The sequence below is a fragment of the Sinohyriopsis cumingii genome, chromosome 6 (assembly GCF_028554795.1).
Source record: "Sinohyriopsis cumingii isolate HCF-2022 chromosome 6, ASM2855479v2, whole genome shotgun sequence".
NCBI classification, from domain to species: Eukaryota; Metazoa; Mollusca; class Bivalvia; order Unionida; family Unionidae; genus Sinohyriopsis; species Sinohyriopsis cumingii.
Genome location: NC_142966.1, coordinates 157290691 through 157315823, shown reverse-complemented (window position 1 = coordinate 157315823; position 25133 = coordinate 157290691). Strand labels below are relative to the sequence as shown.

At 34.8% G+C, this 25133-nt stretch overlaps 1 protein-coding gene across 2 annotated transcripts in view; it reads right to left on the bottom strand.

Moving 5' to 3' along the window:
* Positions 1-25133, bottom strand: part of LOC149798359 (uncharacterized) — a 120286-nt gene that overhangs the window by 78746 nt on the left and 16407 nt on the right. Inside the window, exons 4-9 of one of the 2 annotated variants that reach the window (XM_089963500.1) lie at positions 22225-22317; positions 20387-20499; positions 17172-17352; positions 14662-14718; positions 7035-9107; positions 2192-2392 (exon numbers count right to left, since the gene is read on the bottom strand). In XM_089963500.1, coding sequence (XP_089819626.1) covers positions 2192-2392; positions 7035-9107; positions 14662-14718; positions 17172-17352; positions 20387-20499; positions 22225-22317 — 2718 coding nt within the window. The remainder of the gene's footprint in view (positions 1-2191; positions 2393-7034; positions 9108-14661; positions 14719-17171; positions 17353-20386; positions 20500-22224; positions 22318-25133) is intronic. The other variant, XM_089963501.1, reaches the window with a different exon arrangement.

Below are 25133 nucleotides of genomic sequence, written 5' to 3'. Positions count from 1 at the left end.
CGAAGGGGATTTTTGACTCTCAATCTTACACACCTAAAGGATACACTGGACAATGATCCATTATTTTTCCCAAAAGAGAGAAGCAATCATGCTTACTCAGCACTCAGAATTCCTCGCTTCCAATAAGACTTTGGGAATATGTGGAGAATTGTAAAAGCCATGTGTCATGGCTGATCCAGCTTAGGAAAATGTAATGCCCAAGTATTTCAATCTACAGTATTAGGATCTTGGCATTCAACTTTGTTGCAAGCAGACAACTTTCAAGCCTACAACATGCCAAAAGAAATGAGGAACATCCTTCATTTACCTTGGGAGGGCTTGGTTTGTGAGGTAATGAATGTATGATTACCTTTAAGCTACAACATCCCAAAGGAAATGAACATATTTCATTTACAGAGCTGCCAACCCTCCAGACTCACAATTAGCGAAAAGAGGGATAAAAATTAGTGAATTCTGAACACAATTAGTGAAAAATTATACCATGACACTAGCTCCATCAACTTTGATGGTCAGTACCACATTATATGAAAATCCCAAAATAAAACAAACATTATTTACACATGTACAAATTTATCTGCAGCCAAATTTAATGGTACACACAAACTTCAAGCTATTTGTCCTCAATTGGATTATGGTAAATTTATTTTCAAAACTGTTCAGTCTTCTTGCCAGCTGTTTGATCTTGGTGACTAAAATTGTTTCAACTTTTCAGCACCTAAGGGGACTCTAAAGCCTTTTTTCCCCAGAACAATCGGAAACTCTTTCACTGTTCAATGTTGCTGAACTCCAACTGACAAAGGCAGGTCATATTCAACAAGAAAACACAAACAATGCTTCAGCATTGGTAGCTTGCAGGACTTGAGTAGATGGCTTCAAATACTCCAGAGCCAAAATCTGCCGTGGGTGCTCTAAATTTTCCCAATATCTATATACTTTTTGCTAGCAGTGTTTTTTCAGATTGTTCTGCCACATGCCCACATATATATTATTATACAGTACATGCATGACAGGTAAATTGTAAGCAACGATAGGAGCCTCTGTGTACATTCCCAATTCTAAAATTCATGGCACACTACTGTGCAAAAGCATAACGTCCACTGATGTTTCATGGCTGAATGAAAGGCCACTTTTTGGTGTACTCCAATCTATACTTCAATTGTTGTGAAATAGATATATTTTCCCTTGGAGATGAAAACATTTTAACTGTAGTGTAGCTGAAGTATGAAACAGTACTCAGTATTAATCCAGAAGATGAAACGTCAAGCAATTAATGATTAGTGGTGTCGGCACTTGTGCTGCAAAATGTGAAATCAAGCAATCACGATATATGCTAATCTTTCATTATCTCAAAAATTCCTCCACTCGAAAGAGCTGTCTTCATTTAGTGTTTGTTTAACAAAAAATTACAGTTGCTATGAATATGTACAGGAGCCATTTAAAAAACAAACAACAGTTGGGCCCCAGTTTTGTTCACGAGCATTTGTAACACTTCTGTGCTAAATAAAGATTATATACTTTTCAATGCTTGCTACAGGGCAAACTGTAACAACTGGATAAAGTTCTACTGACATCACAACTAGCAAATATAGGACCGTTATTGGCACCAGTGACCACTGCTGCTATTTTGACTAGTACTTAACGGAATAAAGTTATTTTATTCCTGATTTAAGGTAATTAAAAATTCGGGAATTCAGGACTTTTTTTTGCATTTGGCGTGAAATTCACAACAAAATTGTGAGGGATGGCATTTACCTAGCGAGAGCTTAATCAATGTAGGTCAAAGTTATTATGACTGGGTAAAGTATCTGAAGAACAAACAAGAATACACCAAACTTGGTAACAAAATGATTTCTTTCTATTCTCAAGTTAACAGTTAAAAGCCTTTGACCATGAACCTGCCTAAATAATGAATAGAAAATCAATGAACTCTTGTCATTTCCTCTCTGGTTATATCCCCTATGTTAAGTTTAATTTAATCCATAATAAATAAATGTTTGGGCTTTTTAAATTGCTGTCACTGAAGGAAAGTAATGACAAATAACAAATAGTTGAGGATGGATGGACAATGAATGCAGAACAATTGCAGAAGCTCTTCTGGTCTTCGACCTGTAGAGTTAAAACAAGTCCATACAAAAAACAAAAGCAAACCTAATCACATTGAAATTTTCAAAATATGGAACTAAAAATATACCTTTCAATTTCTGTTCAGATTTACTCTTCTGATCATCTTTGCCTTTTTTGTCCTTCCCTTCTTTTTCCACTTCCTGGGTTCTTCTGGAACTTCGTCTTAGGACTGGTTCCTTCTCAAACTTTTCTATCTCCTGTTCTAGTTCAGAGTCGTAGTTTTCTGAGTCTGACTTGCACTTTTTCTTTTTCTCACTTTTCTTTCCAGCTAAAAATATATGCAATAGACTAGTAATTTCCATACTCAAGTGAAAGGATTCGAAAAATTAGAATTTTAGAGCTTGTCATATTTTCTGTACTGTTTTCGTGATTAAGCACCAACTATATTACCATATTTTACCCTATTTTACATGCTGAATTACTGTATCAACATAATGTGCTCAAATCAAGAATTGAAAATGTGTAATTGTGCATAAAATGAATTAGAGAATAAAGTACGCCCCTTGATTGAATTCATCACGATCAACCTCTAAAGACAAGTTATAAATTTTGAAAAGAAAATTTGTACAAATGTCTGCACATAACATTTCAGGATATGCGACAGTAGTCCATGTTTTATTGATAAGGCTGAAATGTTTATGTGTAGAAACAGTTTAGTTAAGTTTACTGCCTGCAAAGATCACCATTCAAATTAAATTATATATTTCTGCATCTCTGCTTCACAAAACTGTTAAAATTAGAATTTTCTGTCCATTCGTTTCTTAAAATATGGCTCTTTCAGATCAAATGTGGCATCACTAAGAACACGCTTCTTCTCCTACATTTTTTACTTTGTAAAACATTCCTTTTCTGAACCGTTGACTAGTAATATTTCATCTGAATGAAACACTGTTTCATCTCTGGAACAATTTCTAAGTGGTGCAGATCTTACAAAATAGCCTATTCACAATGTCTAGACAGCATTAAGTTGTATTATTGATTTTAAAAAAAATCATATCCATATATGTAGCACTATGAAGGAACATCACAATGATACCAAGGATGTTTTAGCTACACTGTCATATATATTCAACAAAGTCATTAACTCCCATTTAAACAGATGTTAATCCCTACTGGCTCTAGTGTATGTAATTGGCATAGCCAATAAAATTCTCTATCTTTCGTAAAAAAGTGCAACAGAATAACTCTTGATCAGATTTATTTATTTATATTATCTATATTTAACACAATCTATGTTGTGGTCAGATAAATTAAAATGATTATTGACACCAGGAGATCTTTCTGATTATGGATATCCCTCAAGTGTTCTTTCATTCTCACTTGGAATTCCCTTGTGGTCTCACCTATTAATTGTGTGCCACATTTAGTGCAGGTGAATAAATAGATGACATTAAGTATGGTACAATGCCCTCTTACTTTTGATTTATATTAGGGGTTCGTAAATGTACTTCTAAAGATTTTTGATTTATCCATTTTCCTGCAGAAACTGCATTCAATGGTCTCGTAATTTAAAATGTTTGCAAATGATTTTCCAGTTAGGCCTGGGTGTTTGCTAGAAAACTTGCTCTTATTACCGGTAATTGGTTACTATCTTTGTAATCAATCCTCTGTGCAAAATCTCTGGTAGACTCAATCTGACAATAAGCCTGAGATTTTAAATTGCATGTTTGAGGAAATAATTATCTTTATCTTATACGAAGATAGCTGGTATTGCACTGACATGTACTGAGATTTTTTAAATTGGTTTTAGTAGTTATGAATGATCCGTCATGCTTTTTGAAATTTTACTTCTGTAATAAATCATAATAGGATAGCTTCCTCTTTCATAAAATTAAACTAGATTGAAGGCATGATTTTTGAAGTCTGATTGTCTACAGATTCGTCTAAATCTTAATTAAAAAAGGACCCATTTTTTTTTAATACAATGGTATGGATGGTAAGAGTCATAGTGTAGATAACACTATTTATCCGTAAGTGTACAGATAAATCAACCGTTGTGTTATTTTCATGAATAACTATAATATCTAGGAATGCGAGTTTGTCCCAAGAATATTCCATTGTAAACAAGTTTTATGGTAACTGTTGCAGTATAGGTGGAATTTAATTCACTCCATCTCTGAACCAATCCATATCATACAGATGTCATCAATAAACCTTAGATAAATGTAAGGTTTATAAGGTGCTGATTTTAGTATTTTCCAGTCATCATCACCCATAAAAATATTTGCATATGATGGGGAAACTTTAGTTCCTATTACAGTTTCAAAAATTTGTAGATAATGTGTCACTGAAGGCAAAGTTATTGCAGTGACAGTGTAATACCAAATTTTAATAAAGCACAGATACTTTGGTCAGAGAGATGTTAATTGTGTTTATTTAAAGCCAGAACAGACATGCCAACCCTAACAAGATCGTCTCAGTAATGCAACTGATTTTTTTCTGTAAGTCTGACCAGACTTCAGTAAGTTGTAACAAAACATGTATTTCTTTTGTCAAGTTGGAAAACATGTATACCGCAGCAATCACATTTCCGCAGTTTTCCTTTTATTCCATAGGTCTGTATTTTAAGGGTATGGCATATCGTTGGGTTTGGCAGGTCTGCTAGAGTTCTAGCTAGTGAAGATAAACCTTCATGATTTGTTATACTGGTTTTGAGAGAGGTGACATAAATTGTGACTGAAAAGAATTCACCAGGTAAATTGTGAATTGCTTCAATTTTACTGATAAAATCAGTTGTGTCTTTGATATAAGATATTATTTTCACAAACGGTTTAATGTGTTCATCTACAAGGCTACTGACTTTTCTGTTGGTGAATTGTTTACACTAATAATTGGTCTTCCAAAATTTTTCCCAGAGTGAGGCATTTATGTATTTTAGGAGGGAGTACAGATTTTGTCACTGGTGAGGTTAAGAAAAATCTTATCATCTTTCATCTAATTCTCATTTGTCATAAATTTGTATTAGGAGGTTTTTCACCAAATTGTGGTGTATTTCTGTCAGATCTTTCCTCAGCTTGGTATAATAATTCTCATTTAGTTGTCTTAGGGCTTCTTTGCTGTATTCATCAGTGCTTATCATTACAATGGTAGAGCCTTTATCGGCTCTTTTAATCACAATATCTTTGTTATTACTAAATTCATGGAGGGCTGTTCCATTAAAACATACATAGGACCCAGGTAAGGCACTTTTAAAGTGGGGTACTCACTCACAGATGCAAATTTAGAATTTACTTATCATTTTAACGTGACCTCTGTGAAATAAAAGTACCCAGGCATATTTTTTTTTTTTAACTGCCTTCCCTGGGTGCCATGTATGTCTTAATGGAACAGCCCAGAGGGCCTTGTTCTCATTTTTTATGATATTCAGGCAGTCTCTCCTTTTCTTTTTCAAGTTTACCAATGATAATTTTACCAATTTGCACAATGTCTCAATGTATTCATTTTGGTTTGCTGGAGTCCATATGTAGCTTTGTCTGAATTTATTAAATAATTCATTTTCGAAAGAGTATCATCACCCATCTTTGGCATTTGATCAATTACCAACGTATCAACTGGGAAGCAAAATTGAAACATCGCCAATCTTTAGTGCAACATATCAAGATTACACAAACTGGGATCAGAGTATCATGCAGTGTTTGCAGAAAAAATGATCAAAAGAAGATTGGTTTAACCATGACAAAAAAATTGAAGTGTTCCATGTCTACCAACTCTATGAAAATAAAAAAAGAAAACATCCAAAAGAATTGGAATAACCGATGAACATTGCTCACCCGTACTCACAAGAGTTTATATCCCAGGATTTTTAAAGATATTTTGCAAGAAGAGTTTTTTTTTACTGAGGATGTATGGAGCCAAATAATCGATTGGATTGTACCACCAGATGAACAAACCCAAATAGCTCATGCTGGATTTTTGAGCCAAATTAATCTAGAAAACAGTTCTTCAAAATGGGTTTTTACTGATGAACTCCTGACCCCAACAACTGTTTGGAGTTCACACCAACATATCATAAATAAAATCAATTCAATTAACACAGAACATGATAGCAAGCCTGGCCAACTATGTCACAGTCAGATGAAATTACACACCAACTATGTCAACCTTATTAACAATCTTTTCATTCCAGGGACTTAAAAACAATGATCAACTTGAAACACTTGCAGACTTTACTACAACCGATAATCTGTTCAACAGTATGGCAGTATGGTGCACTGCATTACATAAATTAACTTTGTGGCTCAATAACATAGAGAACAAAGTATCTTCAAATTAAAAATTAAAAATTCACAATAGTTTTCTGGTCGTTTCTTTATCCTCCCCCCCCCCACCCCCAATCATATTCCTCTATGTAACCAAAACCTGGTTACAAGACAATGGTCTAACATGGAAGCCAGATGCTACAAAAATAAATTGTGACAACAATGGTAACATGACCTTACCATTAGCAATACCTGCATCATGGGCATCACTGGTGACAAAGGGGTGTGTAAATTTCTCACGGACATAACAAAGTGAACATATGAATTAGCCCGAATTATTCCCTCCGACGAGTTACTATAGTAACTAAACCAGTTAGGGACAGGGTGTGACAAGAACACCTCAGCAGATGGGACAGAACTCCTCCACAACCAAACAGTCATTAGCTTCCCAAAGAAATGTCTTACAAACACAATCTTGTCATAATAAAAAGCAAAAAGACGTGCATTGAATAAAAAAAAAATACAAGTTGATCTAGGTACAGCATACGCAGCTGTCAGCTGGAAACCTAATGTGTAGATCAAGGGGATAGTTACGAGTCTGCTTAAACAGCATTGTTTTTTTTATACCATATAAATATTTAGAATTTTGTACCAAAAAAACATAACAAACAATCTTAACTGCTGGAAAAAAGTATCTTATTAGCATCTTACCTGCTTTTCTTCTTCTAGAACGCCTTGTCCTCCGTCGGGTTTCCTCTTCCTCAGAGCTATCATCATCATCATCATCATCATCACTGTTACTCTCATCTATCTTCTCTTCTTTACTTCTGTTTGAACTTGTTCTTTCACCAGATAAAATCTTTCCTTCATTTTCTGTCCTTGTCTGTTTTCTTCTCTTGGACTTGCCATCATCCGTTTCCTCATTCTCATCTCGGCTTTCGACTTTCTTTCCACTTTTTCCTTTCCTCTTTGTAGACAAGTCATTCACCTCTTTCTCAAACTTTCCATATTTTGAAGCTTGGCCTTTCCTTGATTTAACATTTACATCCTCTTCCTCTGCATTTATTTTATCATGAACACTAATATCATGAGATTTTTTCCTCCTGCTCCTTCTTATATCTGACCTCCTTCCATCTGCAAAGTCAGAGCCATCTTCATCCTCCTCCTCCTTCTCTTTCTTTTCCTTTCTATCTGATATTCTATCTTCTTCATTTTTCTCTTCTGTTTCAGTTGCACTGTCATCCTGTTGAGACTTCATCTCTGCTTTCTCTGTTTTCTCACTCAATTCATCTGCCATCTCTTTCAGTAGTTCTAACTGTGCAGCAATGTTTTCACTGTTGTCACCACTACCTGTTATTTTTGCAGATCCATCTTTGTTATCTTTCTCAACTTTCTCTTGAGAACTTCGACTTTTTCTTGATCTTCTCCATTCCTTATTAGAGCCAGTCTCTGTTTCATCACTCGCTTCATTTTCCTTTTCCTTTTCAATACTATCAATTACACTTTTCAATTTGTCCTCCAACTTTGACAAGTTTTCTGTATCCTCATCCATTTCTTTCTTTTTCTCCACTTTTTTAAAGTTCAATTTGATTTTTCCACTGGGTTTCCTTTCATCATCACTATCTTCTTCTTCCGAACAATCTTCATCCATGCTGTTTTCATTAATCTCCTTGTTTGACTTTGATTTCTCTTGCCATTTGATATCCTTTGAATTTACACTGGAAGCTTGCTTACTTGGACTCTTTGATCTACCCTCTGCCGACTTCCCTTTTGCTGGATTCTTCTCTGTCTCAGCATCATCAACATCTTCATCATCTTCAATGGGCAGGCTCACAATACTTTGAGATTTTTCACATGATTCTATAGAAGAACTATTTACCCTGGAAGTTTTTTTAGGACTTTCACCACCCTCATCAGACTCATCAATCATGATGGGAATTGCACTTATATTAAGTTCCTTTTTCACATCCCTTACATATTTGGTAACTAATGGAGTACTTGTTTCGTTTTTATATCTATTTCCATTTACCAACGGGGCAGCAAGTTTCGACTGCGACTCTGATGCTACTTGAGCCAGAGGAGGTGGATTCCCCAATATTTCTCTGTAAGCATTAAAAAACACTTCCATGCCAGTGCTCAGTGAGGTCACAGCATTACAACGCACAGCATAATTAAACTGACCACTAAGCTGTGCAATGGCCAAATCGGTTTTGATAGCCTCCAACATCAAGGACATAGACTTCACAACAGTAATAAATTTATCTATTTTATCCTGAACATTGTTTGCATTTACATTGAGTAGGCATCGTTTTAGCTCATCCATATTTGAATTGCTAATCTGTACAACAGGTGGTGGTATAGCTCGTTCCCCACGAACCACTGCTGGTTGTGAAATCTGTGAACCACCTGGTCTCATTACACTGAAGGACTGACTCGAGGTCTTATGAATAATCTCTGGTTTTACTGGTACATGTTTCTGCTGTTGTACAATAGTAGTCTGTGTCACTTGTGGCCCTCGAGAACTTGAATTGCTTTGAAACATTTTTGATGGTCCCACAATACCTGATCCTCCTGGCTCAGATTTTGTTGAAGAGCTGCTATGTTGTACGCTGTCAGATTCAGCTTTAGGAACAAATGATTTTATTGTCTGCTGTTTCTCTTTCTTAGCCATTTCTTTTTCTTTTTCTCGTTCTTGCTCCATGTAATCTAATACTTTGTTGCAGTGCTCAATAAGATCAGCCATTTTACGTGGACTGCAGATGTAACATTTCCATTTGGCATCTCCTGTTGACAAGAAAAAAGTGATTGTGAAACAAAAAATCTTTTCTTTATATATAAAATACATTCCAATAATCTTAAGATAAGCAGCAGCAATAAAATGTTCAACTGAAACAGTCAAATGTCACTCCTCCAAAGCAATGACTTTTGACACTTTATGTGCATTTTTTGTGTGGTCTCCTTTGATACGATCAATCCTTTGCAGAGTTAATGTGCTAAATCTGGTATCAAACCCACCAACATGAACAGAGAACTTTTTACCAAATCAACAAATCAAAGTACTGAAAACACTGATGGTTTGGATGGTTTAAGTGAAAGTAATTTGGCTCAGATCTAACCAATGTAACTCATCTAAACAGATTGCTCTAAAAAAAATCTCAAGATTACTCCAAAATTTCTTTTCACTACATGTTACACCAGAATTTATATTAACATTTAAAACATTATCTGAAGAAGTGATTCTCTTTTAGATGCATTTTCAACTACTCTTTCAACTACAGTCCTACCCACTTATATCGACAAGCTGCCTATTTCAACAAAAAAAGCAAAGTCTCTGTCCCTTGGTCTACTATTACTACCAAAATTGTCATGCTTATGTCGACATCGAGATAAAAGATAAACGTACATGTGGACAGAAGCCCTTGGTCTCAGCTTGAACAAATCCTTTGTTTTCTAATCATTTATGTCAATAAGCTGCCAGTTCCGACCCAAACTTTGTTCAATAATTAGTTGATCTTGCCGACAGGCTTCAATTTTCCCGCCTAATCATCTATGTCGCCATGCGGCCAGTTTGACCTGTACTTTATTCAACAATTAGTTAATCTTGCCACCAGGCTTTAATGTTGCGGTCAGATAAAAAAACAGGCTTTTGTTTGGTCCTATAAAGCTGGCAACTTAAATAAAACCAATGAAATCTGATCAATTCTTGCATTTTCCAAAGTGATCGGTGACTAAAACAAGTTTATTGTGCTGTGAAAGATTCCTTTTTAACTTTGTTTAGGATGTGTCAATGAATACAATATTATGCCTTAATTAATCATTTCAGTCGCATATATCTTGTTCGTCTGTATGTACTTTTCACGATGACTTCTGTAACTAAATACATGTACTGTTTAAACCAACTTGACAGGTTTTCATTTCCCTGTGAATAGCCCCATCCCCTTGGTAGCCTCAATAAGATGGGAACAGACTGACCAAAATCTAGGCCAATTTAAGTACATGTACTCTGAAGCATGTAAATAACAACTATGCAACCATGTGCTAATGCCTATATTGAATATCGACATTTAATATCGAAGTGAATGTTTTTCATATCAGGATGTGACTGATGCAATATTTTATTGTGGATTTTATTACACAAAGGTAACCAAGATGTAATTTGTCAATATACAAGTGTATTTCACACTGGTTTGGTCTTCATGTACTCAAAATTTCCATTGTTTGTTTTCTCAAAGTGTAAATGCTACTCACTGATGACAGGTAACCCCTTACTTACGAATGTAACTTTATCTTTTTTGTCAGACCCCCCAACACATATCTCGACATCTGCCTTTGTCGACAATATTTCCTCGGGCCCGAGGATGTCAACATAAACAGGTAGGACTGTATTTCCTACAGTGGAGCAATATCCATTAAATAGATGTGATGTCCAACTGTTTACCTCCTTTAACATAAAAATTAACCTAGACGGTCAGAACATCTATACCATGTTACAAATTCTTTTAGGGGCATAAATTTTGTCACTATTATTACAAATTACACTTGGCATGAGAATAGATACACTGAAATCTCACCAAGCCATTAATGCAAAATTTAACCCAAACCACAAGACTGTTAAATATGTAGGTCACGAAAACCCAATTTACACTGAAAAGTACACAATATACACATCTACACACCAACATGAGTGATTATTAGCAGACCTTAGAACCCTTAAAAGACCATAACAATAAGGCAGTTGATATTTTTCCACATATTTTACCAATTTTCAGGAACGTGTATGTCTATTTATTTTTGCCACTAACCTGAATCTGCTGCAGATTAAAATTCTTTGCCACAAATGGGTGAAATTCATACGAATTGGTACACAAACATTTGAACAAATTTATATCCAATATTCACTTCAACTAGCCTACATATCTGATTTTGTTGATTGATCATCCTGTCAAGTCCACAAAAATCTGCAATGATTATGATGATCTGCCCAGTCTGAGTGCTCTATAACATCTCTCTCATATTCCTTTAATATCTGTAAAGCACTATGGTATTTTCCGTCTCCTGATTAGACACATTTTGAAGTTTAACACTGATAGGTACACATAATATCCATGAATCACACTGAAAAAGCCTAGCATGTGGTGCCAATTTTTTTTAAAGTATACAACTGGTCTCCCACCTAAATATGTTGTCAAACTATAATGAATCTGTGAGGCAACATTTCAAATTGAACAGAACTGTTTCTTTTTGTTTTTTAAGTGTGTCATATACAACTGCTATTGATAGAAAATAAGAAAAATACATGTAGGTCTACAATGAATAAATGTATTCATCTGTCATTATTATGCAGCAGTCTACTTTATTAGAATATTTTCAAATTCATATGATAGGTAAGATTAAAGTGATGATAATAATGAGAAAAACAACTATTTTTATGTACCATAAAACCATACTCCATACACAGCTGAGAAAAAAGTGTAATGATTACACAAAAAGCATAATGGGTGGTATGTATGCTTTTGTCAACTTTAAGAAGAAAAAAATGCATTTGAAAAGTTAAGGTGTATGATCTGAGACTCATACAGCAAAGGCAAACATTTTATTCAACTTTAAACTCTTAAACCTTAATTGCCTTCAATAATGTATCATAAACTGCAGTTCAAAACCCCATTGAACTCAGTGGTTTCTTGCTGTCTCTCAACTTGATGCATGACTGATTTCTTTCTTTCAATTTTAGGTGGCAATGGCAATCATGTCCAATGAACATTTATTGCTGCCTTTGCTGTTTTCATCAAAGCATCTGAATATTCCATTTTATACTTCTATGTTGTAAAAAATGTTTGAGAGGCTTAATGTCCCTTCACCTTCAACTTGTTTCTTTTGTTGCATACAATTTCTTAGAAAATGCTAATAATCAATAGCATGCTCATGCAAGTTCTGTGCATGCAAAATGTTGACAGCAGGAAGTATTTTAGGTATTGCTGTAAAGTTAGTCTGGCTCCCTGACTAACTCCACTGAATGTAACATGCAACCCTGATCTGGATCAAACATGGGCAAGCCGATATTTGGATTTGACCAAAACAATCATATTTTTAAAAAAATTCTATTATTTCACAAATCTGTAATTGATGGGATATTTCAGTCAGATTTGTGGTCAAATCATTAAGGGCTGGCAGGCATATATAAGCAAATTAATTTTAACTTTTTTAATATTAAATGCAAACACTCACAGAGATACTTCACCCAAAGGTGAGCACTAATCACTAAACCATAGGTCACATAAATATCTCCATATAGTATGGTTACCCCACTTCGAAAAAAAATTGTGGTAAAAAAACTTTCAAGTCTTTTCCATACTTTTTTCCTTGATGAAATTTAATTTTTCCAATTTCACACTGGTCTTTAACAAAACAAAACTTGAAACATTTTGGCTTAGAAAATGTTTATTTTTAAAATCAAAAGTGGTATCTATTTTAAGACTCTCCCATAACATCTGAATTAGACCTATCAGCTTGTAATAAAGCACAGGATGCATCACATGAAACAAGCATTAAGTTTCAAAATTCATTTAAATTTACATATAACTAATTTCCAGAATAAAAATTCCCATGGTTTGCTTGATGCTTATGTTTAATTTCAAGAATAAAAAACTTTGCGTAACTGCAGAAAACGGTATAAAGAAAACTTTTTAAAATTTCACAAGCCATGAAAAATCACAAGTTTGTATATAAAAGTAATTTTTTTCTTCAAAACCAACATATGAAGATCTTGGGAGGAAAATGTTTCAAACACTTGTCCTTGACAAGTTGCAACAGATACTAAATCCTGTCATCACTTTACTCAACACACTACATTATCACTATAATACTTATGTTTTTGTTAAAAAGCATGAACACACAAGACTGACACTAGAAAGGTTTTAAACCTCCTATCTTCCATCTGAACAACATTTTTATGACCTGAACATATTTTCTTATCAAGTTTGTGTCTGGTTAGGGTGTAGAAAACAAAGCTTCATTTACAACATGCTGTGTGGACTGAAACAAATAGGCAAATTAGACAGAAGTAATTGATAAATATTAAAATGGCATGAGCTAGATGTTGAGAAATACTCAGCCTCAGTTTTTGTTACGGGTAGCAGACGCAGAGGATACAGGATACAAGATATTTTAGTTCACACTGGCTGCCTGCACAAACTATTTTACCAATATGCATACAGATACCCTCAATCCACATCTACCCAGAGCTGAGAAAAGTAAAAAGTAAAGTTTTCCTCTACAGCCAATTTTCACACAATCAGGACTAGTGGTTTTCTCCCAAGCCCCAATCATGTTGGCCTTTTTTTTTAGATTAAATACCTTAATTTTTTATCTCTGGATCTATCAATCATTACTCAATAGGTTTAATATGACATACTGAAAATTGTGAATACTGATGATCTGACCCTCTTTGTATACCAGCAAGGCACATGTAAATATTTTGGTAAATGTTACCGTTTACCAACTGGCAGTCATTGTAAGAAATAGGAATTTACAAAACAAACTTTTCAAATAGTGGAGAAACATCCGATGTTTGAAATTATATATCTGAGATCAAAAGGGCATAGAAGAATTCTTCTGTCTTGTATCTATATAACTGGTAGTTAAAGCTGATCAGCTGCACACATCAGCAGGGTAAAGCCATACTGGTGCCAATTCCCATGGTTTACTTTATGCTTATGAAGTGTTTCAAAATTTTATAATTGTAGATATTGTTTTATTACCTTTCATATATATTTTTTTCTTTCATGAACATTTTATACTGGGTACATTTCAGTTTAGGTACTTTTTGTCTTATTACATCTTGATCATGGTATGTTTGGATCGTAAATAATTATGCCTGGCTGGTACCCTAAACCAGTGTTCCAAAACTTATAAAGCTCAAGTACTTCTTTTGGGAAACCAGTCTTATTGTTGTATTCCTTCTTCCAGAGCCAGTGTGTTCTTAGTGCAAATTTTTTTTATTTATTTTCTACTGCATACCCAATGAAACCCTTCTGTATACCACTCTTTGGGAAACACTGCTCCAAAACCTATTTTCAATGTCTTAAAACCTACCTTCAATGTAATCAAACAATGGACTGTATATTTAATTGACATTTTAAAGGCCACCTAGAGCAAGGGGATTCTGCATTAAAAATTCATCAAAAAGTTAATGGTTACTATTTACAAAATCCTATAATGTTTAATATTGTGTTCACAGTGTAAACTATTAGGTTAAGTTTATCACAATATAGTTTCATGAAATTAACATCATAAACGGAACTCAGGAAGGTTAGCTTTATTATTTATCTCAAACATTTACCAAGATCACACGTTGCAGACGTGCTGGCACTGTGTGATGCTAGACTGGTCCTCTGGTCTACAAAAAAAGAAGATACTAATATGGAGTGGACTAAGGCACAAATTGTCAATCTGACCATCTGATTGCCTGAGTGCTTGAATTGACCATACAAATATGTTTAGTGCATGCACTGAATGATCCATATACAAAATGTATCTCAAATGACTGATCCCTTTTGCAACCTCAGAAACTTCTGGTGACGCATTAAATTTTAACTTACAATCAGTTCAATTACAACTCAATTATGCAATTTTCTATCAAGTGGATGATGAAAGTTTCCATTTTTACCAACAACTTTGATTACTTGCAAAATTATAGGGGTTTTCCCAGTTGAGAACAAGCCTATTCTTTCTCCAGACTTGGTCCTGATTTTCCAGTACCATGGTGGTGGCAAGGGGAGGTAAGGGGCAAGAGTTATTGCCCTTTGGTCTATATGAGATAGACCGAAAAGACGAATTTTCATCTTTTGGTAGGGCTGGATTCGAGAGGTAGCAGGCTTATATCCCTAACGTTAATGTGATCGGGGAACGTATTTGAAGGAGAAACCATAAGATTCAATGGGATGTTTAGAGATTCATGGCTATAAAGTGTCAAAGTTCTAAAAATAATGGTAAAAAAATGCAACCACAAAAAAAATATTAAAAGATAAACCCTTACAAAGTAAACAAAAAGATGCAGTCCTACAAGACAGAAGGTAAAAATAACTGGTAAATATGTTAAAATTCCTTACAAGGTATATAAAATAGAAGTACTGTCATCTTTGAGTAATAAGGTAATTAAACAGGATAAAAGGTATAAAATTGCAAATTACTGACAATCATTGCTTTACTTCATGGTGCAGACTAACCATTTTTACTTACATATATCAAAATTTCTTACAATGCACAACTGACCAGCAGAAGTGGCAAACTGACACAGGTGCAATAAGAACTGACGGTCTCATATGGGCATAGGCTGGACACGAGACCTCTTTGTTCATGCAGTTTCAGGAGTTAAGAAAATGCCCATCACATCTATGCTGAATGAAACTATTACATGCATACTTTTTTACACAGTAGTACAGCTTCTATGTTGGCGTGCATATTTAAAAATCCATGTGACAATCTCAGATCCATTTATTTATATATTTCTAAAAAGTCTTGTAAAGTATAAACCTCAATTCAAAGGATCACACAGTGGAGACTAGACAACAGCTTAAATTGCAAGGCAGGTTGGTTGGTTGATATGGATTTAAAACCATTTTTCAATATGCAATATGCTATACATTGCGGCCTGTATATTCGGTGCAGGATGAACCCAGGAAAACCCACCAACCCAAAGGAAGCTACTGGAAAGCTTTCCATAGTGGCCAAATGAGATTCAAACTTGTATGGTCAGAGGTGAAATGTCAGTGATCTGAAAAGATGAGTACCTCAGACCACTTAAGACTTAAAAATACAACCTGACCTGTTTCTTCTGACCCCAGTCATTTACATTTTTAAACACATACCCACCCACCCCCAACAAGAAAAGAGATGCTGCCAAGAATTTCCTTAAGAGGGATTCCCTCACACTTACCTTGGGGTGAGGGGTGGGGAATCAGGCATGTCAATGCTGAATGGAAGGTGACAAGTGAAAACATTTTTATAAGGTATTTTTTGACACCTAATTTAACATGATTATTTAATGACTTTATATCACTTCTTTGACAACAAATATATAAAGCATCTGGATAACCAATTTAGTTTGCTGCATTAGTAAATATTCTTCTATGCTCTGTCACCACTTCTTCAAAGCCTCTAAAAATGGGAAATGGTCTAACTGACCCTTTTGTATCTGAATATCAATTAGTTTATTCTCTGTTTCTGATGTTAAGAACAGTGTGAATTCTGGTTTGTGAACTAAATCTCCTCTCGTCATCTGCTGTTTGTAATAGGAGAACCACTGCAATTTAGGAAAATTTAAACAAATTATAGAAATGGTGTTTATTATATTCAAAGATATTTTTCCACAACTTGACCATGTTTTCCCTAGGATATTTCTGTTGTTATTTTAAATTTTCATCTTTAATATATAAAAAATAAAAATAAAAATAACAAAACCCCACAAAAAAACAAGTGTGTGCATTGGGTACACCAAATTGCAGCAACTGCAAATAATCTTTGGGACATTTCTCCATTGGTTTTAAGAAATTGTGTAAAACAAATTTATTTTAGAGAAACCCACATCCTGCAGCATCGCTGAACAATAAATTCAACATCTGAGTTTTCTCTCTCTGTATTATTACAAAGCAAATACCACTATCCATCTAACAACATGTATTCTGAATATTAAATGTTTTTAGCTTCTGAAATGTAAATTGTGCTAACTTGTTGTATGAATTTGTGAGAATCTGAACAAAGCTTTTTCGTGAATGACTTTACAAATACAAAATGTGAGACAAATTTGTACTGGATATACACAACATTAAATACAAAAAAATTTCAACTTACCCACATCCACATTGCTCAGTTCTCCGCGCCCAAAGTTGCGCTGAATACAGGCCTTACAGAAAACATTATGACAATAGTCACAACCAAACAGCTTTCCTCCCTCACCACACCATCGACACTGCTCATCCAGTCCATCTTTATCCTTTGTTATCTCACCACTCTTATAGAATTTGTAGCATTTCTGTAAAACAAAATGAAAATCAGAGATGGAAGCATTAAAAAATGTCCACACTTTGGTTTTGTAACTTTGCTCCCCACCAAAACCCACCCTAGGGGAAGAATCCTGGATTCAGAACTTTCAATTGTCAAGTATCATCTGCATCAAATAGCATACTAAATATAATCACCATCTCGCTCTCTCTCTTTCTCAACCACAGATTTAAAGATACACGTAACGGTAGGCTTCCACTGATACATGTTCTATGAATCCAGGTGAAATTCCAACTTCTGAATCGGCTACCCACCACCAACCCTTGCCTGCATGAAGGACAAAATATTCAAGGTCAACTACTCATCTCAATTTTGTTGTGGAATAACACCATTAAATTAAAGCACCCTCCTTTAGTGTGGATAGCATTAAAGTTTAAATATAACTGACATGTTTCTAAAGTACCAACAAGTAAAAAGTATGAAAATTCAGAGGACAACAGAAAAGCCAATCTCTGTGGATTAATGTGTAAAAAATTAGATGTTACAAAATATTATAGTACATTAATATATACTGACTGGCAATTGGTTAAACTCATATCGTGTTTTTAAAAAAACTAAGATGAGGTTTCTCCTTAGTGAAATCACACACACTGGGCATTGCTTTTCAGAACATTTGTTTTTTAAATTGAAGAAAAAAAGTAATGATACAAGTCGATAAACAATGTGCCATTGCAGGTACTTCTGGTAATTTACTTTCCAAAGTTTCTGCCAGATTTCTTACTGGGTTTTTTCAAATTATGTTCCAATTGTGAAAGTTGACAGCTTTCCACTTGATTGTACCAATGGTGTAAATCCCTCAAACAACTTCTGTCAAAAGGTAAGGTTTCAAATTTTATTGGTTTTTTAATTTAAAAAAATCTGGTGTATATTATATACTCTCTTATCAAAGGAGTCCAAATGCAAACTGCACAGACCCAGATCTGCAGGTAGATCTGGGTCTGTGCAGTTTGTTATAGCTGTTCCATTTTAAACATACATGGTACCCAAGGATGGCAGTTTTTAAAAAATTTATATTCCAGGGTACTTTGATTTCACAGAGTTCATTTTAAAATGATAATTCTAAATTGAATCTATGGGTGTGTACCCCACTTTAAAAGTGCCTATCCTGGGTCCCATGCATGTTTTAACTGAAAAGCCCTATGGGGTAATCAGCAAAACAGGGCAAAAAAAGGCCCTAATCTGCAAGCACATTATGCTATTGCAGATCAGGATCTTTGTTGTCTGCAGCTTGACTAGACTTATAAGCAGGCATGTACAGTATATTCCAAATATTTAGGCTCCAATACTCATTATTTAATGTGGCCTCAAGTGCATGCTTAGCCATGTTTAGGCTTAGTGAGCTTTAATGAGATAGATGCTCAAAGAAAGACCAATTGCAGTAATGCCTCTGATGTTATAGTTCTGCTCAGATGAGAACACAGCAATGAGACATCGAACTAATCTGATTAGAATGTGGTTTGGATTCAATTAAGTTATTCCAGTTTGAGAAACAATTAAAACAACCATTATATCTAGTGAGCTATATATATGGTAAATGATTTTTCAGTGTTTTAATTTTGCATTCAATGAAGGCAGAGAGGCACATTAAAGGAACAGAATCAGGCAGAGGGGTTGACAATTTGTGGTTGAGGTGGGACAAACATTGAGTTCTTTCTAGCTAGAACACTGCTTTCTCAATATTAAATACATCAAAGTACCAGATCTTTCTATAACATGAAAAAAAGCCAAATTGTGTTAGATTCTGAATTAATTCTAAAGGCATTTTATTATGAACAAACTACAAAACTGGCTCCTATCTTTACATTAGGTGACAGAGATTTGTCTGGAAGATAACCTTTGGACAACTTTATCTAATTCCCAGGTTGAGCTGCAGGCATGTTTTTAACTGATTTGGCCCCGATCCCGTCTGTAAGCGAGATCTGGTTTCTGCCTTCATTGGCTGATCCCGTCTGTAGTCATGGTTTGTTTACAAATGTTTTTTATCCAAGAACTAAACAACTATTAAACCAATCAGAAATGATTTTACTTTCATTTGTGGAAATTTGAATTGAACAGAAGCCAAGGGTTACTGTTTGAGAGCAGTTACACTACACGTGTTCTGTTCATGAAAAATCATAAGTGATGGCGGACGTAAGAGTGATTTTTGATGAGGAGTTTCTCGAAAGTAATGAGCAAGCTGAGGAAAGATATGTTTGGCAGCTGGGTATTATGCAAGGTTTAGATTCGGACATAGACGTTTCTGAGACTGAATCGTCAGAAGATGAGGATGCTGACAGCAATGATGATAAGAGTTCTTGCAGATAAACGTTGCACATAATTTTGTAAACAGTGTATAAATAAGTTGTGAAAGACTTGGACAAATAGGAAAAAAAATACTTCACTGTGTAGACAAATTCATTTGGAATATTTGGTGAAGATTTTGTGGATTTTAATTGGATATAAGAAGAGAAATTAAGGTAAAAGTGAATGCATGTGCACGATGTTTTCAAAAAATTTCGAACAGGTAAAAACTCTGGGGCACAAGCAGCTAGACACAGCTTAGTGCTTCTGGGGCATAGCAGCAGAGATATTGATAACAGTGCTGGGGCTCAATGAGTTAAGATGAAGTTCAGATTTCATCCATCTATTAGATGGAGCTTTTAATACTAGCATAGGTATTCCTCTTCAAATCTTGGACAAATCTTTTTGTTTATTATTTTCTCTTAAAGAGTAAAACTATATTCAATGTGCACATGAAGAGGTTGAAAACAGCCAACACTGAGAGATACATAAAAGATAATGCATAAAGGATGCAGGTATGATACAACCATACTGACCTTTATAACATGTACTCTGCATAGAACCATATTAGCTGCCACAAAATGACTTGGCAGAGATTGGTCAATGCTGACAAATTATGTGACAGCAGATCTGGGTGTATGTTTATACCTCAGTATATTATATCAAAGTAAATGTGTAAACTTCAAAGCCTAAGTGACACAAGTTAAAAATTGAATTCTTCTAACCTTGCAGATGAGGGCTCTGACATGTGGGTGTCTTCTTGCTGCTCCATAGATGTGGGGATTTACCTGCTTCCCACAGGCAGTACAGGTGACCCGTGCTAGAAAGCTCTTTGAGACTGTAAAGTAAAAGAGTGTCAAAATGCATAACAATTCCACAGAATGTTTACGTGTGACCTGCTCCATCAAGGCACATTCCAAATACCTAGCAAAGTCCAAGTTCACTGTAGCCTTTTTTTTCCTGTGAGAGCAGCAACCTCCATAATGCCTTTGTTTGGATTCCAACAACATTTTCAGCACAATCTGGCTGAATCATGCTGAAGAAATAGAAGCTGTGTGCCTTTCACAAGAACAGAGGTGGCTGACCAATGTGTTTTATTAACCTATGACCCATAATTGCGAGTCTGATGCTATGGCTCTCGAAAAATACACTCGTTACGAAAGTGAGCTAAATGCAAACAATTGCACAGTAAATTGCAAATTATATGCCTTTCCCATGTTTAATTAGTCTTTTATATAGATAACCAGAATTTGTGCTGAAACTACTTTCCTTCTTTCAGCCAGTGACCTTGATAACTGACCTTTTAACCTTCTGATTTAACCGGTTTCTTCCCTACCCAAAATGTAAGGCAGCCACCAAGTTTGGTCCAGGTCAGTGAAGTAGAACTAATGTCATTGTACCAACATCACGTTTCTATTATCAACTGCAGTGACTTGGACCTCCTTGATCCCCAAATCATTAGACTTCGTCCTTGTACCCAGTGCAAGCAATTCACAAACTCTGGTCCGTGTATGTGATAAAGAAATATTTTATTGTGTGGAAACTAATTTTCCTACTTTCAGTCAGAACCACCTTGAAGTTTGACCAAATGACCTAAAAATCAATAGAGTTGTTCTATAATCCAGGTACATGCTATCCATGAAGTTACACAACCACAAAGAAGAAGCCAAGTTATGGTGTGGAAAACATTTTTTTCTTTCAGAGAATGTACCTGTGCATGACCTTGCAACCCCCAAATTGATATCATTCCTCCTAACCCAAATGAAAGCTATACACAAACTTTGGTCCAAGTATTTGACAAAGAACTATGTTATTGTACAGAAAACATCTGTCATCTTTCAGGAACAGACCCTGGTGTCTGACCAAACAATGATGGGTTTTCTTCACCCCAAGAGCAAGTCATCCTCAAACATTCTATCTGTAGATAGTGTACAACTCTGGGTACTGCATAAAAACTATAAATTTTTCTTTCAGTCACATTGAATGTGAGCTTTGGCTTCACTGCTCCAAATGCAAGCCATCCACAATTTAATAATGTATATATTGGTGATCTTGAACTTCTCTGCAGAAACTTTTATTCTATCAGTCAGTATTTCTGGCATTTGAGATTTTGATCCCAAAGTTTATAGGGTTGTTTGTTCCTTACTTCAAGCATAAACTTTCAAAAATTTTGGTAAGTGTAGACAGTGTACGAGTTATTGCTCAGAAACTAAATTCACATTAGAAAAACAAAAATTACCCGCCTAATCCTATGACATTGTATATATATTGCTGTTCATTATTTTTTTGCAAGCAAATATTTTATGCTAATTCAACATGTTATTTAAACTGGCAAAGATTATATTCCCATAATTACATCCGAGATACTTGATGTACACCTTGCCCAATGGCAAATCATGAAAATAACATGTGAATATACAAAAATAAATGTATATACAAAACTTCATTGAAGCGAAAATGTTTGGATTAATAGGAATGTATTGTTTAGCAGTCCTTGGAGTACTTAAACACGTATTAAAGGATTTATGCAAAAATATTTTTAACTTAGTCTGTATTGTACAACCTGAATCATTGTTGAAGGCAGTTCCTCTTTGCTTTCGAGCACCCGAGTTTTTAGGTCGATCATCCACCGGTTCTGGGTTGACTATAACAGTGCCTAAAAAAACAAATAAAATGAATAAAAATAAACAACTCTGAATTAAATTGTTTTGCAAGATTTTTTTTCTATATGGCCACTGTGTCGGCAAAATCACCTAGTAAACATCGAAAGAAATCTTGAAAAACCCTGTCAATATGACATTCTTCCTGACCCAACTGTGACATTGACTTAGTGATCAGCAATTACATATAACTGATTTATAATTACAACTGTGGGTCGCTCCCAAAATAGGTGATGCTATAACAAGATTTTTAAGATGGCTGCTTTGGTGGCCACACTGAATGTTAGATCAGTACTAAAGTTTCGTGGCAATTATCCAAGTAGTTTAAGAGGAGTAGCAATAATAAGCTTGTGCCAACAGGTTATCACACAAGCTCTTCTGAACCATGAGTTGAGCTATAGGAAAGGCCTCTGCCTTTATATACAGATTTAATCAAATTCTGTTCTGGACCACGAGTTGAGCTAAAGGAAAGGCCTCTGCCTTTATATACAGATTTAATCAAATTCTGTTCAGTAGTTTTTGAGAAGTAGTTTAAACAAAATAATGTAACTTTTTAAGCTTTACTGGTCACAGAACATCCCTCAATAAGCATATTGAAATAACATAAATCTGAATATTACACAATCATGGCATGGCTCCCAATATTTTAAATATAATTTGTATACATGAAATTTTGTTTTTCTTAAAGAATGAACATAATAAGTAAAAATTCAAAATCATTTTAGGAAAGAGACGGTGCATGAAATTAAATGTCACACAACTGTGGGAGGTGCCCAACATTTTACAATAATTTCACCAATTTCTTTAAGTTTTGTGCCAAAATAAACAAAAGTTTGATTTAATCATTTAGCAAGATGTGTTGTCTTCTTGAAGAAAAAATATCTTATGATTGTATCATTGCTGATATGAATAAAGTTATTAAATATTTCTGTATGTGAATGTTCATTTCAAATGTGTCAACAGTCAATCACTGCACTCGGATCTTAATTGACTTTTGAAAGATGTCAGCTCATAAGTGTTAATCTTATTATTATTGATCCATGAACTATCAAGGCCTTACATTTCCTCTGTTTGTCTACAATTAATTCTAGGTGCAGTTGTTGCTCAAAACATAGCTGCCATATGTTTGCTCATTAACCTGCATACACAATCAAGTTCCAAACAATGTAGTGGCTGATAAATGATTCTCACCTAAATTTATAAATCAATTAGTATGCACTTAAGTCAATCTCACAGCTAGATGTTCAAATCATGGGATGATTTATAAAACATTAACAAAACGAAAAGGCCACCAACACTAGCATGTGGCTTGGCACTGTTACAAGACAATTGCCATTCAGTCAGATGACCAGTGAATAATGTTGTCTGTTCCCAATTAAAACAACCCATTGCTAATAAAAAATTATCCTTGCTGTAGTCAGCCAAAGAAATAATTTCAAAGTATTAATTAGTGGGTATTTACAACAGATAATGGTATACAGGAACATAACGTTTTTAATGTCAAAGAGAAGCATGAAGCACAGGATAGGATCAAGTCCAGTGTTAAATACAATTGGCTCAAGATTTAGGTCTTCAAAAGTTGATCATCCAAAGATTAAAACGCAGCTGAAAATCAATCAGTCTTATACACAAAAAAAAACAACAACAATAAAGCTTTCTGATTTGCAGCAGAGAAATTCTATCAGTAGGAAATTTAAAGACAGTTTACTGACCCTGCAATGAACAAGTGCATAATAAATGAATCATAAATGTGATCCATCTTTCCTTATGTAATTTTGCCACTATTTTCTGAACCACTGCATGCTTCTCTGAAAATATTATATATGCAACCTGTTTTCATTGTATTTCTCATTTAATATGAACTGATTCACTGTGGCAGCTGTGCAAATGAAGTACATACTTTTGTGCCCACTTTATTTTATGCAACCCAACCACCTACCCTTGTTTTCAACGTGTGCATCATTTTCTTCTGTTAAATGACTTGGTATTAGCATGATGACCTTTTGTGGATCACAACCATAGTGAAACTTTACACACGTTTATCCCAAGATCTAGTTGATCTTAAAAAGATCCCATATGGCTATCACAGCAGCCATGTTGAAAATCTAGTTTTTGCGACTCCTCCTGAAAGGATGGTCATATCAACATGAGATTTTCACTTGAAGGCTTAAAATAGTCAGGTTGACCTAAAAGAAAATGATGCTGATTAAACTTCCAAGATGGCCACCAAAACAGAAATTTGGAAAATCGGTTTATTGCTGCACTTCATGAATAGAAAGGCAAATAAGCATGGAATTTTCAGAAGACTTTAGGACTGTTCCAGTAAAACATACCTGGGACCCAGGGAAGGCACTTTAAATGTGGGGTACTCACCCTTTGATGCAATTTAGAATTTTATCATGTTATTATGAAGTCTTTGAAATCAAAGTACCCTGACATATTTTTTAAAAACTGCCTTCCCTGCGTACTATGTATGTTTAGATGGAACAGCCTTTATGACATCTAGTTGGTCTTTAATAAAATGTATGCCGATCACTGCAGCTATCCTGAAAATCTTTTCACTACTCATCCTTGATGGAAAATTACATAAATGTTGGATTTTCAACAGGTTTTATGATGTACAGTTGGTACTAAGTGCAAATGTTCGTATTGGACAATCCAGTATGGCTACCACCTGTTATTGCTTCTTAAGTTCTACTTTTAAATGGAAAGTCGTAATGATATGGGGTCTATACAAATATTGCTGATCTGACATCAAAAATGACTACCACAGTCTAATTTGAAAATCTTGTTGATCAATAAGATCATAAAT